We start from the raw sequence: 15,784 nt of genomic DNA on the forward strand, positions 1-15,784 counted from the left end.
GATTAAGAAATATTCAAATAGTAATAGGGATGTTTTTTGTGAATGCAAGTATTCAGTACTTCCCGCTTCTCCTGCAAAAAGGACTGTATATAAAACATCCAGCACACAATACAATTAGATGTTTTTAAAAACTGTAATAAAACACCTAGTATAATAAAGGCAACCTACCAAATGAAGGAAACTCAATTAAAGATGTGTAAATGCCTTTCAAAGTAAACTTGAATAACATTACTTCAATACTATACACCCCAAATGCTTTTCTCTAACCCAAATTTATTATGCAACTTGACTTACACCAAACCAGAGCATAAGCTGAGGGGAAGAACAAGAATTGCCAGGTGCTCTTGCAGAAAGTGATGAATCTTACATGAGGAGGGTCTCAGTATGAAGGAAAACAAGAAAGCCCAGCCACAAACAATGATGAGCCAACAGAGCAAGCATTTGCCTTTGTGCATTTATCTGGATTTGGAGATGTTTGTGAGGAGGCACATTTTTCCCCAATTTAAAATGAAATAGAAGCAGCTTAAAATTAAGCTGGTGATGACAGAAGAAAAGCACAAATAGGTATTTATCTCTGTGATCAAATGGAGCAGGCAAGAGCTGGAAAGAACAACCTGTACTTGCAATCCCCCTGCCTAGGATCCCTCCAGACACAGCTGGGCTGCCTCCTCATCACACGGGGAATCAGACTCACTAGCACAGCTCCCAGAGAGAAACCTCCATCAAGCCCTCTCAGAACAGGAACTGACAGTAAGGACTCTTATTTTACCTTTAAATTACTCCCTAATGAAGTAGCACCTACGGGAAAAACATGAGACAAAGGCTCAGTGAGTCATCAGTGGAGGAATTCTGCTCAGGACACGATGCCCAAGCTGAAAGTCGGTGTGACATGGAACAGCACTCAACAGAGTTGTTGCTGAACCTGCTCTACACATACAAACTTTCTGAAATCAAAAGTGACATCAATTAATCACATTTATTTAATAATTTCCCCAGAAATTAAAATTTTAAAAAACTAGAGAGGAGTAATAAATTGGCAATTACCCTCATCTAGTACAAAGCACTACTTGTAGTCTTTATTTTCTTGCAGATCAGTAGCATATCTAAAATGCAGGTTTATTGAATTGTTCAAGTATTTCTTTGAAATGTCAAAAAGTAACTGCTTATGAAGAGGCCCTCATACAATCTTCTTATGTTCTCAACACCTAAAGTTTGCTGCCACAGTCAGGCTAATTATTTGTCAAAGCCTCTTGATCACATTAAATATGGAAAAAAACCTCATAACAAAAGAAATGTAGAAGAAAAATTATGAAGTGGTTCTATCCAAACTGCAAGGAACAATAAATCAAAGGGATGTTTAATAAAACCACCAAATTTTAAAATGCAAATGGGTAAGTTCTAAGAATATATTTAATTATTCATTTTGCATACAGTTTGAAAAATGTTAATAAAAATTTAGAAGCGTTGATGCCTGACTTCTTCTAGCAAGAACTGTAAACTTGCTTAGTTCAGGGAAGTGCTAATCCAAGTCTGATAGACTGATCAGGATTGTGGCACCCACTGGGTGTAGATACTTCCTTCAGCCCCACAAAACAGGGATATGATTCCACTGCTGGGTAAGCCTGCAAAATCAAAGATGTCACAAGGGACTTGAAGGGTGTTCTGGGAGATATGCCTTGACATCTTTTCATTGCATTTTTATCTCTTTTTTTTTTTTTTTTTTTTTCCTCTCACAGGTATAGATGACAATTTGGAAGTGTTTGATTCTAGCTTTGGAATGAACTTCCAGAACAGGGAGGGAAAATAGAGCCAGAAAATATGATGATGAATGACGTAACATCTCCAAGGAGGAGGACTCTGAGAGAACAAAAGGACAGCACAAATCCCACCGACAACTGCTGCTGATGCAGCAAAGCCCGAGGTCAGGAATGTTAAGTCTAAAGACTGTCTGTACACAGAGGCAGGTGAACACAGACTCTTTATAGCTCTGGAAACTATTCTAAATTAGAAGGAAAAGAATGAGAACTAAATCCATATCAAAACATGAATCATGAGGATATGACTTCAAGCAGGCACATGTAAAATTTGTACACCCCTTAGAAAACAAAGTATTACAAGTTTTTCAGGTCTGTACAAGATGACTTTCAGCTGAGGAACAGGACTCTTTTCCCAAGCCTGGAGGTTGTTGGGTTTTTTTCTCAAATGGAAGAGTAGATAGTTGTTCATGCTAATACCAGAAAACATGGCATAAAATAGAACATTCCTTAGAAACTGGGCTGAACCAGAAGTAATCTGTAACTGGTCATTTTTAATACAACACAGATACCCTCTTCTCCCCTATAGGCACAGGGCAAAAATAATGATCTAGTCTTTATGATCTGTGAGGTTCAGCATAACCTGGTCAGACAGCTGAGGGTGTGTGCTTAGCACAGGATCTGGGCAGAGGCTGTCACACCTCACAAGACAGCTTGGCACCCTTTCACCACCAGGGATCAGCTCATCTGCAACCCCAACCAGCTGTTCAAACCTTTTGTTTGTTTGGCAGATGTGCATACAACCAGACCTGTCAGGAGTCTCACAGATCACCAACTCCTCTTTTCACCTTGCTAGTGAGGGATGGCTCTAGGACAACACAGTGCATTCACAACTCTTTTTTATGAAGAGGAAAAAAAAGTAACTTAGCCGTCTTGTACAAGGTCATCTTTCTCTCTAAATTCAACCTGAACTAAGCAGCCCAGAATGACTGAAAGGGTCCTTGGGCCCCACCTCTCCCTCTCTTCTATATTTCATGTTTGTTTTCTGTCAAGTAATTCCGGAATGTACCAGATCAGAGAATTTGAATGTATACGATCAAATAAGCAAAGCTGCAGAACAGCACCATGAAAAACAAACGGGTTTTACCTTCCTTTGTGAGGCCTTCCCCTCTCTGGCACGCCTGCAGACGTCCTCCTGTTCACAGTGGAGTAATCGGGATCCAGTTCATACCCTTCATCGTCTACTCCGAGGCTGCGGTTGTCATCTTCCAGTCCGTAGGGCTCCGGCTGGAAGCGCTCGGGCTGGGAGCGGTTCAGGTCAACGCTGCTGCCCACTGGCACCTGAGGCTGGGCAACGGGGCCGTAGTTCTCCCTCCTGCTGGGCAGGGTGAAGCTGCCATCATCGGGCCGGTAGGTGCCCCCGGGCACGTAGGCGTAGCGGGGCCGGTAGCCGACGCCCCGGGACAAGCTGCCGTAGCTGTCCGAGAGGTCTCCGTAGCCGTCGTGGCCGATGTAGGGGCGGTACTGGCCCTCGTGGCTCTCGGGGTACGAGTCGTTGTAGCTGTTGTAGGAGCGGGTCAGGGTGGATGAGGCCTGGGGGGTGATGAAGCGCTCGCCGTTCTTCAGGTACCTCCTGTCGATGGAGTCCGTGTAGCTGCCCATGGGCGAGGAGCCGTCCATGGCAGGGAGCCCGTCGGGCCCCAGCGGCACCTGCCGCACCGTCCTCGTGGTCACTGTCTTGACCATCTTGGTAACCTGGCAGGAAGCAGTGAGTAAATGTGTTAATGCTCTCCTTGCTGCATAATGTGGTGAGAACACGGGGAGAGAGCACCACAGAGCCAACTACTGTGCCGTGCCTGCAACACCAGCAAAGCAGTCGGCTCACCTATTGGCTTTTGGAATGAACAGTGAAAAACACTTTGAAAAAAACACTCTGGGCTCTTAGTACCAAATCAAAACCACTGCAGCCATGTGACAGCACACAGAAGCAGCAAAAAGTCATTACATCACTTCCAATTCCTCCAGAATGTTTTCAGGAAACACCTGTCCTATGAGAAGACTTTACTATGTTGTGGAGCCACAGCCTGTCCTCCTACAGCTACAGCATAAATACCACATCACATTCTCTAGTTTAACAGAGTTATATGCTTCTCCCTGATCTGGATCAAGTTTGCATCTCTGTGTAATTTGATGGAGCTCAAATTAGGCAGTAATATTTAGGAAACCATGATCTCAAACAGAAGTTTTGGGCTCCAGGATTGTGGACAACACACCTGCTTTCTCTTTTACAGTACTCTTACATCCACTAACCACCACACAAGCCCAATAGGTAGCAGTTGTAATTATTTTGGTGACTATCACATTTGCATAATGCAAATATTCATTATTATTTATGCAAATTTGTATAAATAATAATTAACACTAACATCACATTGCTTTTGCAATTGCAGCTACCTAAACATCCTAGACAAGCTTGTTGAAAACACTGAAGGAAAATCTGTATACAAACACATATTCATCTTTACTTCCAGAGATCACATTTCATTTCAAAACAGAATTTGCAAGAACTGAAAATAGTAAATGTCCAGAGGGCTCTTGTATTCAGGACTTCTTGCTGAAGGGTAAGAACAAAGAGTCCTTAAAACTCTGCAAGAACCACCTGCCTTTGTGGCAAAGGTCTGCTACTCTGTTAAAGACAGTGCAGGACAAAAGCCACCGTATTCACAAACTAGCAAAGAGTCTTCTGTTTGGGCTGGTATCTGGGCTCCATCAACTTCTGTGCTGCCTTCTGGAGTGACCAGCAAAAGCTCTTCTGGGAAGAATAAAAAGTCCAGTAGATGCCAGTCTACCCTTGGTACCCCTAACCCAAATAAAATTACTTCAACATATATCAAGTTACCCCAACTCTAGTAGGTGCTGACTTTCAGCCCAACCAAGCAACAAAACAGCACATCTGCAAAGATGAGAGGGAGAATCAAGCTACCTGACAGCCTTACACACACCAGGGGAAGAGCACAAAATATGTGCTAAAAGGTATTTGGGGTTTTTAAGCTATTACAGACATAAATAAGCATCAACAAATTACACTTTTCTTCATATAAATCTCAGATTGAAATGCTACATTCAAGGGAAATGCTAACCATAACATGTATCCCTGGACTGCTCAGTGGCTCTGAAGTCCAAATAAATATTTTGACCTATAGCCTGTAATTTAAATATTTAGGTTGGCAACAGATTAGCCAAGCTGCTGCAAACCTAAATAATTGAAATAATTAGAGTTCATCTCTTGAAGTGGCTCCCAGACATGTCCTCTAGCCAGATGTTTTCACACAGAAACCCCAAGCAGAAAAGATTCACCCAAACAGAATTTCTTCTCCTACACACATCTGTGAGCAAATGATACTTCAACATAATGAAGTAATGAAATCCTACAAGACTGAAAACAGCACAAATGCCTCTCCACCAGCAGTGCAATTAACAGCAACATGATGCTGAATGCAGCACAGCCAGGTACCAACATGACCTCTGCATCTAATTTGAGCCAGAGCTGAAAGAATTTTCCTTATCAATACAAAGGGATTTCCTCAGCAAGTAAACATCAGGAAACATGCTATCCCTCCATGCCTCTGAGTTTTTTCTCCCTTTTTCAAAGCACACATTTTAATAACGGGAAGAAAGGAAACTAAAAACTCAGCATTTATTTAATGACATAAAATCCAACAGGGGTTTTTGCTTGTTACCTGCGCACAATACTTCTCCTTTGCACTCAGTTGTCAGTGCCAGCACTGTCACAGCTTTTATAAACTCAGCAGTGAGAGGAGGGAGAAAAAGAGCTGGTGGAGTTTACAGTAGCTCTTTGTGAAGTGGATGCACACAAAGCAACACAGTTCAGTGTTCGCCTACTGAAGTCAAAAACAATACTTTTATTCAAAGTACCATATTCATAAGTGATCTTCTAAGAGCAGAAAAAAATTTCATTTCTCAGGCCTGAGATATGCAAGTTTCGCAAAGCCATGACAAAACTGAATGCAAAGTGCTGGGCCTTTGTGTTCTTGAATTTGGGAACCAGTAATGGGAATAACAGGAATTAAGGCACATGTCAGCAATTTGATGAATCAGAAATGGATACTTACGCTAGGAAAGGAACAAGGAAGGAGCTTTCTAACTGCCAAGAGGTGCCCTTGCATAACCTCACAAAGCTCTTTCAGCACTATACAACAAATCTATGCCCAAGCACTGCTTTTCACACACGAGCTGCCACACTTGCTGTTTGTCACCTGTCATTTTTCCTAAAGCTGTTAAGATCAGACAATGGAAGTACCTAACACACCTCTTCTGGCTGCAGCAACAGCACAAAAAGGAGGAATAAACTTTGTCCTGCAGGATCGGATCCACCTTCATCAAAGACTTGCTCCATGTTACTGGTAAACAGGCAAGGTAACAACCACAGAAATGCTACAGCCAGGACAATTGTCTCCAACAGCTGCCACATGTACACAAAAAACACAAAGCAGAATTCCAGATCACTGAAAATCACCTCCTGGACAATGTGTGACCTGCCAGCTACCCTTAGTGAGTTTTTCACGATGCTCTGGCACGCTACAGAGTATTTAGAGATTTGTGTTTTTAGTTTAAATAGCCAACACAAAATGCAAGGGATGAGTTTGCAATTTATATCTACTTTGCCTCATTTTCCTGTCTTTCAGACTAGCACAGACTTTCAATGGCTGTGGCTCATCAAAAAGCCACACTCGGTGTCAGGCAGCACAGCACATGTAAAAACAAGTTTACAGCATTAATACAGCTTCACCTCTCACCATTTTCTGAACGCTGAACCCAGCAGCAAACACAAAGTATCAGGACAATCAAAACCACCTTGGTCAGACACATAAAAAGGAACATTTCACTCAAGCATTAAAGTATGCATTTCTTGTAGTATAAAAGCATTCAGTAATGCTACAGGTGTTATACCGGGGCAATCAAACAGAGCCATTTTATATTTTGAGAGAGAGGGGAGTATTTGTACTCATGCCTCATTTGTCAGGCAGAGGCACCGAGACAGAAGATTTATCATGTGATAAACAGATTTTGCTGCTGACAGGACAATAAAGGGAAGCTTTTTGGCAGCAATTAGCCAGCACACAGACGAAGGTCTATTTCATGAAAGGTTTCCAAACAAAAGACGAACCCAACCAACAAACCAAACACGTTTATTTCAGGAAATCCTGCTCAAGGGAATGTTTAATTTATATTTCTCAAAAGAACACGGGCAACCTGGAGCAGCTGACAGCACAGTAATCTTTTCTCCCAATATTTTTGTGGTTTCCTTAATACTGATGCATTAGCCAGAGAGAATGAAGCTATTCCAAATGGAAGTCCCAACAGACTGCCTTATCTGAGAGACACCTGATCCTTCAGATGCACCCAATCTTAAAAAAGATTTATTAGCATCAATTCCTCATTTTTTATTAGAAATGTGCTCTAATAAAAAATGTAGAGTTACAAGTTACTTTGAGTGTAATTTGACTTCCTCTGTTTACTTCCCATCCCTAAAGAAAACCTGTGTGAAAAGGCTTTCTCACCCAATGACAAATCAAAGGTGCTCAATTGTTTAAATGCCTCAATCTCAGAGTAGCAGAAGAAAGCTTCAGAGTACTTCCCCTATGAAGAGGCTGAGTATGCTTACAATATATTTGTAATTCTTTATGCCCTGTACAGATACCTAGATTTCAGCTGTAGGATGCAAAAAAAAAAAGAAAAAAGAAAAAAAAAATCTAGTTTACAATTGAGCCTCTCTACAGCCAAAATTCTGTAATACTTCAATTCAGTGCTTTCATTACTGCTCTCCACACCCCAAAATCTAAGTATACTTCAGGTTTACTGACGTTACCATTGTTTACCCCACAAATAACAACTCTATAGGCTCCATGATAATGGTTTCAACTAATTCTGTTTCTGGAAATACATTTGTCAATGGAACATAAAGGAAATATTCACATGTTTGAAGCAGCTTCTGTATGTTCCTCACTCTCCTATTTACTTAGGAGGATGGGAGAACAAACATGAAACTATCCAACAATTAGATTTACTTGATGCATGTGCATATGATACAAGTAGATGTCTCAGTCACATAGGAGTAAAGACTCCAAGATATCTGTGGAACTGGGCTATCATGGTCAGATGCAGTCATCTTATCTATAATTCTGCCTCCATTTTGTTTGTGAGGTTGGTTTTGTTTCGCCTCTATTTTTTTTTTTTTTTAAATAAATTAACTGCATTACAAAAGCTGACAGGGATAACAATCTTGTTGAAACTGTCATAAACAAGAATCAAATATGAAGGAATGCAGAAGGATCTGAGCATCCTGACATTTCTTTGAGCTTATTTTTGAACCATGGACTGTAAAAATTTATCAGCCCATGCAGGTTGAACCTATTACCTTTCTATAAAATGCTGTGGAAGAACTCACCCTGGAGGTTTTCAAAACAACAGCTGAAATCTCTCCCCTTCAATTTTAAGCCTAATATTTCACATTTTGAAAGGGCCCTCAACTTCAGCTAAAATCCATTCTGGCTCTGTTGCCTAATTCCTTTGAATTTCCTGCAAAGTTTCCAAGAACTGTCTCTTGGGGTAGTGGCACCAGCACAACCCATGGTTTTGGTACAACCACTTTCTTATCACAGGTGCTAGAAGTGGGAACAGCAGTTAATCATGCTGGGAGCTGGACCTGCTGAGAATTGGAAAGCTCAAGGAAAATGGATGAACTACAAATTAAACAACTTTGTATACAGATTGATTTCACAGTTTGCTATGATATAACATCAATTTCAATGAGGAACAATGACCTAAATCTCTCCAATCTTCTGGCATTTCAAAGATAAAAATAAAAGGTGCCTGAAAAAAGAAAAAAAAGGTGAACTTTTACACACACACATCTAATTTGCTTTACTGAGTTCTCTTGAGCCACTTACAACAGGCTCCCTTTAACACCTGGCAGTACTCCAGCCAGCAGCAAGAAGTGGAAGTCTCTCCCCAAGGTGACTTTCACTATTTTAGCTTGATAGGTATTTGGCTTCCAGAGATATTATAAAGTTGAAATGAAGTGCTATCTGCTACATCTTTTGTGCAATGAATGCTATGTAGGGACTTAGTATAACACTAAAAGAATACCAGGTAGGGGAAAATTACCCAAAGATATCTCATTTTGAAAAGGCAGATGTTCTCTATTTAAAGTATGTCAAATATTAAATTCCATTACGCCTTCCTCCTGCTTCACTGCTACAGGCATCTTCAAAGATGAGGGAAAAGCAAAGCAAAACTGTCAATGCATCTAGATTAAGGTTGTTTACTTAATACGCTATTGAAAAGAATAGCCTCTAAAATTACAGGTTTGAAACAACAGGGGAAGGAACAGAGAATAAAGGAACAGCAGCATCCAGGAGTATTCATGTTTATATCCTTTGCTGTACTGCATTTCAAGAGGAAGAATTTCAGAGGCATCTCTCTCCAGCAAGCTAGAAATTCACACAATTTAGCAAAAATAAGGGACATTTTCCTTTTAAGAATCTAAAAATGGCATTAGGCTGAGAAATCCCCACGTAAACTATGCAGCAAAGAATACATTTGAAAAACATCTCTGGTCTCTCTGGCTCTTAAAAAAACATGACCTGTGTTATTTACTCTGTCAGAGGAAGTATCTTATGCTGCCACTTTCTTTGCAAGACAGGTATGCTGGAGATTGTGGCTGACACTGTCCAGCAGAGCCCTTAGTTATAGACACAACAAAAACAGGTTCTAAATCCTTCCTTAAGGGGCCTGGAGCAAGCAGAGCAATGTAGAGCATAAAAGGCTATTGCTCAGAGTAAAAAGAAAAGTTGAACACAAACCTAACCTGCCCTGAGCACAGTGTGACCATGTCAACTTCACTCTCTCGAGAGTACCGAAAAGAGAGGTGAGGATTCACACCACAGGAAATGTTGCTCCTCTTCAAGGGCAAGTACCACCTGCACACTGAAGGCAAGGTCAGATTCATGTGGGTTTTTCGTTGGTTTGGGGGGGATTTGTTAAGTGTATTTTTAATTTCGTTAAATCTGTGAGGGAACAGGCAGAGACACAAAGCTGCAGCTTTTGGGCTGCACATCTCCTAGCCCTGGCAAGCAGGATGCCCAGCAGCCATGTGGCTGCATCTCCCATGCCAGGAGTTTTCTTCAGCACCCTCCTCTGAGCAGCAAGGTCAGAATTCTGCCACTGCACAGAGTTAACAGGAAAGTTAATTTTCTCTGTAAGGCTCTCACATAATAGCACAAGCTATGAAAGCACTATGATGATACCTTTTAGAAATGATTGTGTCAATGACAATTTACTCCAGGGCAATTAACTGATGCTACTAAACCACAGTGACACAGTTTTCATTTTCACAGTCTCTTCCAAAACGAAATTCAAGTTGAAGACCAGAGTGTCAAAAACTTGTAAAATCTGACCTCATATTAGTATCTAAGAGCCATTAAATCTATGCCTTTTTATCACAGCAAGGAGAAATCAAACCAAAATCATTTCAGAGGCAAACAACCCCTGACTCTCTTCTAAGAGTCAGGGCTAAACCAGGTTGTGTTTTGACATTTCAGAATCACTTTTTGCAACAACTAGGTTTTTAGTATTTTTTTTTGTTGGTCCTTGTAGCAATAAATTACCAGGAAACAGCTCTGGGTTGTACTTAAGCTGGAGTCAGTGGCATTATTTGAAACAACACAAATGGAGAGTAAGACAACTACACATCCTGCCCCCATCCTGGGCACACTTCAGTGCCTGCAATGACCTGCAGTAACACAAGAAAGCCTTGCTCTCTGAAATGGAACAGTAGCTCCAGGGTTGCTGTTTTTTTCAATTTTCCTTTTCCATATGCAGCTACAATGCCTGTTTTGAAGCTGCAACTGCACTCATCTGTGGGAAGATGGAAGAGCAGGAGGTCCCCAACACAGAGGAGAAAATCACACCTCTGAGCCGTGACAAACACGCAGCTTTTATCAGGGCCATGACTATTCCAGACAAATACTTCACTCCATGTGGTCCTGTTATCTAGGTGAGGCATGGCCTCACCTCTATTTTTACAGTCATAGCTATAATCTTATGCTCTTGCAGCCTTCTAAAACTATGCACTACTATTAGTACATATGAAAAGGTGTCCATCCCCACTGTAATTTTATCACTTCCTTCCTGCAAATAACAGTTGTTGTTGCTGCTACTAGAAAGAAAATAGCATTTCTTTCATGTAAGTCACAAACTAAATACATTCGATTATTTGAAGAGCTAATAAAAATGTGGAGGGTTTTCATTCATCTGTTTTATTTTTTTAAGACCTTAATCACCTCTCAACAATGAGAAAATAGGCCAATTACATTTACCTTGTAACTAACTGCAACAACAATTAAACCAGATACTCAGTATATTATAATCTGTACAGGCTTACTGACCTCAGGAAATCAACATTCATTTACTTCAACCTGAGGATCTGATGTCCTGAATAGATATCCTGGAGGACTGCAAATCTGGAACACCAGTGAAAATAAACACTGATTTACACAGTGACCTTTCTTCAACTCCTTTTAACATAGACAGCAGTTGAACAATCCCCTCCCCCTTTTTTTTTAAACTCAGTCTTGTTTAGAAGTTTTTAAAAGGGGAATCACCTTTAATCTCTGTAATGTTCCAGTGGCACTGAAAGCGTGCAAGGCAGCCATGAGCACACAGCACCTGCTCAGAGATGCAAAATTACCTTACACGAGGAACAAAAAGACATCAGGAAAATGAGAACATCTGCCACACCTGTAAACCAGCCAAACCTGAGGCACAGTCACTTGAGAGCACACTCAGCTTTCCCCATGCATTAGGAGTAAGATGCCATTCACAAGATTGTTGCAGAGTTAAAATGCTACGGTGTTATTTACACAGGCTGTTTCTTGTTCTACAGGACAAATGCATAATCACATAATATTATTATAGATTGTCCCTAATTTTAGACATATTCTCAGACAAACCCTACCAACTCATCAATTTTTGTTTGCAGGCAATGCTGTGAACTACTTCAGTAGAATGAAGTGAATGTTACAAGAATAAGCAGCCTGAGAAGGGGTTCTGGTGTTTTTGTTTGGTTAACTTGGATAATTTCTACGCTCGGTTCACAGCTCCATGAGCAGCAGAATCAGCACAGCTGATAGGGACCAATCTAGACACAGAAGTGAAGCTGAAAAAGCCCTGAACTCAGCTCTGCTGGCAAACACAATGTTCAAAATCACTGAGGATCACAATAGCATGATTGTCATCACTCAGGCTACTCCCTGCTATTTCTATTCCATGATTAGATGGCACTTTGCCATTTTCCTCAGTGGTTATTAACCTCTCACCTTAGTTTCAGTTCTCCTTGTGGTTCCATCTTCAGAAGTGACAATAGACACGTGGGAAGTGGGAGTGCCCGGGTCTTCCTCCACAGTAACTGTCTCTTCCACCATTTCTTGAGGCTCTTGCATCATTGCTATTGAAGTCTGGTTACTGGGGCTTTGTTCCTATAAAGAAGCAGGTTAAAAAAAAATAATTTCTCATTTCTACCATCATGGTGTATAACTATTCCACTGATTTCAGTTTCTTTGATTGAAAAAAACCCACATTTTACCCAACATTTTGCAAGCAGAGATTCAGAGAAAGGAGTATTTCCTGTCTAAGACAAGCTTGCTGTAACTGTGCTGGTATGACTGAGCTCAGTGCAGCAAATTGAAATCATGTGAAGCACCTATCAAATACTTCACATTAACAGGCAACAGACTAGCAGACTACTATCTTGTATTTAAATCTGCTTTAAGCTTTCTCTTCAATGCCCAGCATAGGAGTGGAATTTCTGTCTGCAAAAACATTCTTTCAGTTCTGCAGTGAACAGGCCCACTGGGCCTGTTCAGAGCATTTAATCTTACACACCACTGAAAGTTTCTTTGCATTTGATAAAGTACACTCAGTTGGAGACTAGAGAAGGCTATAAAACATCAACACCTACAATTAAATAGACACCTCTCTCAAACTGCCCAAAGTGACGATAATTAAACAAAAAATTCATGGCTAGAGATTAATTCAGTAAAATGCTTCCCTTCCTACATCTTAACTAAGTCTGTAAGGTCTAACTGGCTACAAGCTTATTTAAATTACAACTGATAGACAACATAATAAAATCTAAACAGAAAGTAGGGAGATCAAAGGCGGGTTCTTGCAGAGATACTGCCTAAAGAGAACACTCTGCTGCTCGCCAGCAGAACCTTCCTTTTTCTTATGCAATTGTGTGTTCCAGCACAGAAATCAGAGACGCTCCCTTTGGTAGATGAATGTCTTTCAGAAGTTTCCCAGCAAGAGGCCAATAAAGAACCAGCTTACACACTGAGAAATCAGACTTTTGCCCAGCATTGTGAGTCCTCAGCCACGTAAAATGAAACTACAAATTGATCATTTCACTACCAGCCCTGAAGGTATCTGGCTACATAGGCTTTAAAGCCAAAAAAGGGCTTCTGCTGGCACATCCTGTCAGACACTCCAAGAGTATCCTTTATTAACAGCTATATACACACACACACATTTTTTTACACACGTATTTTAAAAACCAAACAGAAAATCCAAGAATGACACAGAGCCCAAAATTGCAAACTGAACACTTCGCCAAAAGAAAACTGGCAAATCCATCCTTTCTCTTCACATCACAAGAAAATAAAAAAGCTTGGGATTAAACTGCTGCAATAGAGGTGCTAAGCCTAATTACAAAATGGTTTAAATGTTCTCCCAAGTGTGAACAGCTTCATCACCAGAGAACTACAACACTAAATTTTGTATCAGAAGAATTGCATTCAACCCAGCCACAGCCTTTGGATTCCCCCTGTTGTTGTGCCGTGTGTTGTGCAGGCCCACAATGACCTTTTGCTGCTGATGTCTTATAAAGGTCCACATTTAATTCTTGCAGGATCTACAGTTTCTCTTTAAACACAGTGAGATACCCCTGGCCCAATTTTCCTTTATTTACAGCTGTATTCTGACCTTCTGGAATTCAGACTTCTGTAAGAAAACCACCCTCATTTTCAGGTAAGCACTAATATTAACCAAGACCATAACAATAAGCCTCTGTCAATCACCTCAGTCAAAATGCAACAGAGACAGCCTTCAAAGATGAGGCACCAGAAGTGATACAAGCAGGCACTACTTCCATTTCTATTGAAACCACAGAATAACTCAGGTTACACAATCAATCCACAAGAATAAGGTTTCTGAAATCCTAAAGAAAATCACTCCTTCCAGTCTGCAGGTCTCAAATTATTAATGGCAAATAACTTCTGACACATGCTGAATTCCTCATGATAGAGTTCAGATGGCACATCGTGCCTTCTGCGTGTGGCTCCAGAAGGGGAACTTGCTCCTGCAATAAATACATTATTCTCTCCACATAAGATACTGTGTTATTACTGCAACTCCCTTTCTTACACCCTGCAGCGAAGCTTTCCTCCAAAGAGAATAATTTACACAATACTGCAATACAGTAGAGACTCAGAACTTTTATTCATCTTCACTCAAACCTTACCAAGAACAAAGAAATCAGTTAGTTGTAGAGGGTTTTTGCACAACACCTTATCCCTGTAAACCTCACCATCGAATGCCAACAGTGCTTCAAGGTGGGACCTTCTCACTCCTCTCACACATGTATGTACACACACGCAGCCCATCCACCACCTTCATTTCCAGCTGCACTTGAGGTGCTGGCATCTCTTTGTTCCCCTCTAGACTTTATAGAGGCAGCCTCTGTTTTCTGATAATAAACCTGAGGAGATGGAAGGTGGAAAGAAATATTTTGTTCTTTGAGCTTTTGCAATACTTTTTCTTTATTAAAAAAATATAGAGAGTCTGCCTTTGTATTCAGACTGCCTGTGGGCAAAGGAAACCTTAAAAGTTGGGCACTTAAAACATGAGCAAATTGCAAGCTAGAGCATATTGACTTTAAAATGAGCATTGTGCTGGTTTTTATCCTCTGGCTGCTTCTAAAATTAAGATTCAGGCAGATAGGGTACAGATCTGCATTCCTACAAGAGAAAACTATTGTTAGCAAGAGTCTGTCCTAGGCATCAGAAAGTCTAAAAGCTTGCAAAGCTCAAGGTAGATACCTCAACACAGACAGGCAACTAGCCAGCATCTGTGTCTTCTTCTTACTATGTGAGCTCTGAGGAATGCTGTGAGCCAAGGGGACAGCCTGTCACCCAGCTTACCCTGAACCAGGTGGTTCTTTGATCTCCAAACCCAGTGCTTTCTCTACGTTGCTAGCTAGGAGCTGTCACAAACTAACATTAATGTAGAAAAGATGCAAAGATTTTGTTATCTGTCTTTAGACACCATCATTAAGGATTTTAGGTCAGCACAAATTGTAGAAACTGGGACACACTAGCCTTTTCAACTACTTCCTCTGTGCTCAGCTTTGAAGCCAGTATTTAGGATGCTGTTTTTTGCTAAATACATCTCAGCATCTCAGATTCCAAACATTTGGCAGGTATGCCTAATTATCCAGAGTAAACCACAAGCTGCTGGACAGGGCCGGAACATGACACCCCTAATGAATAATGCTACCAGTAGTTCCCTACCTGCTAGAAGGAGGTTAATTCCAGTTCAAAAAAACGTATACTTATTTACATTACTGGAGGCTTTCAAACCAAAAGCAATGAGATTACAAAATGCTACCAAATTATAAGAATAGATTCCAGTGCAGTTACTGCATGTGGTGTCACTAGTCATGACTTTTACTTTTTTGAGACCAAATGAATCCTGTCCTGTTGATTCATACTTGCATCTCCAGTGCTTTAAAAAAGCCAGGCTATTTACAACACAAAGCAACAATCAAATTACCTCCAGCCTGTAAAAGTTAAGCGCAGATGAAACAGCTAAAGACCTTGTAAAATAAGCAAGAAACATAAAGTAACAGTAATTCATGTTTTGTTAAAGAACAGTGATTTATCATTTAGGGC

At 40.7% G+C, this 15,784-nt stretch overlaps 1 protein-coding gene across 36 annotated transcripts in view; it reads right to left on the reverse strand.

Annotated features, from left to right (window-relative positions):
• Window positions 1-15,784, reverse strand: part of ARVCF (ARVCF delta catenin family member) — a 249,299-nt gene that overhangs the window by 75,153 nt on the left and 158,362 nt on the right. For all 36 annotated transcript variants that reach the window (XM_085592675.1, XM_085592682.1, XM_085592674.1 and 33 more), the window contains 2 exons: window positions 12,155-12,313; window positions 2,902-3,509 (listed from right to left, as the gene is read on the reverse strand). In XM_085592675.1, the coding sequence (XP_085448801.1) occupies window positions 2,902-3,509; window positions 12,155-12,313 (767 nt within the window). The remainder of the gene's footprint in view (window positions 1-2,901; window positions 3,510-12,154; window positions 12,314-15,784) is intronic.

This window comes from Lonchura striata, chromosome 15 (assembly GCF_050655825.1).
Source record: "Lonchura striata isolate lonStrDom1 chromosome 15, ASM5065582v1, whole genome shotgun sequence".
Lineage (NCBI taxonomy): Eukaryota > Metazoa > Chordata > Aves > Passeriformes > Estrildidae > Lonchura > Lonchura striata.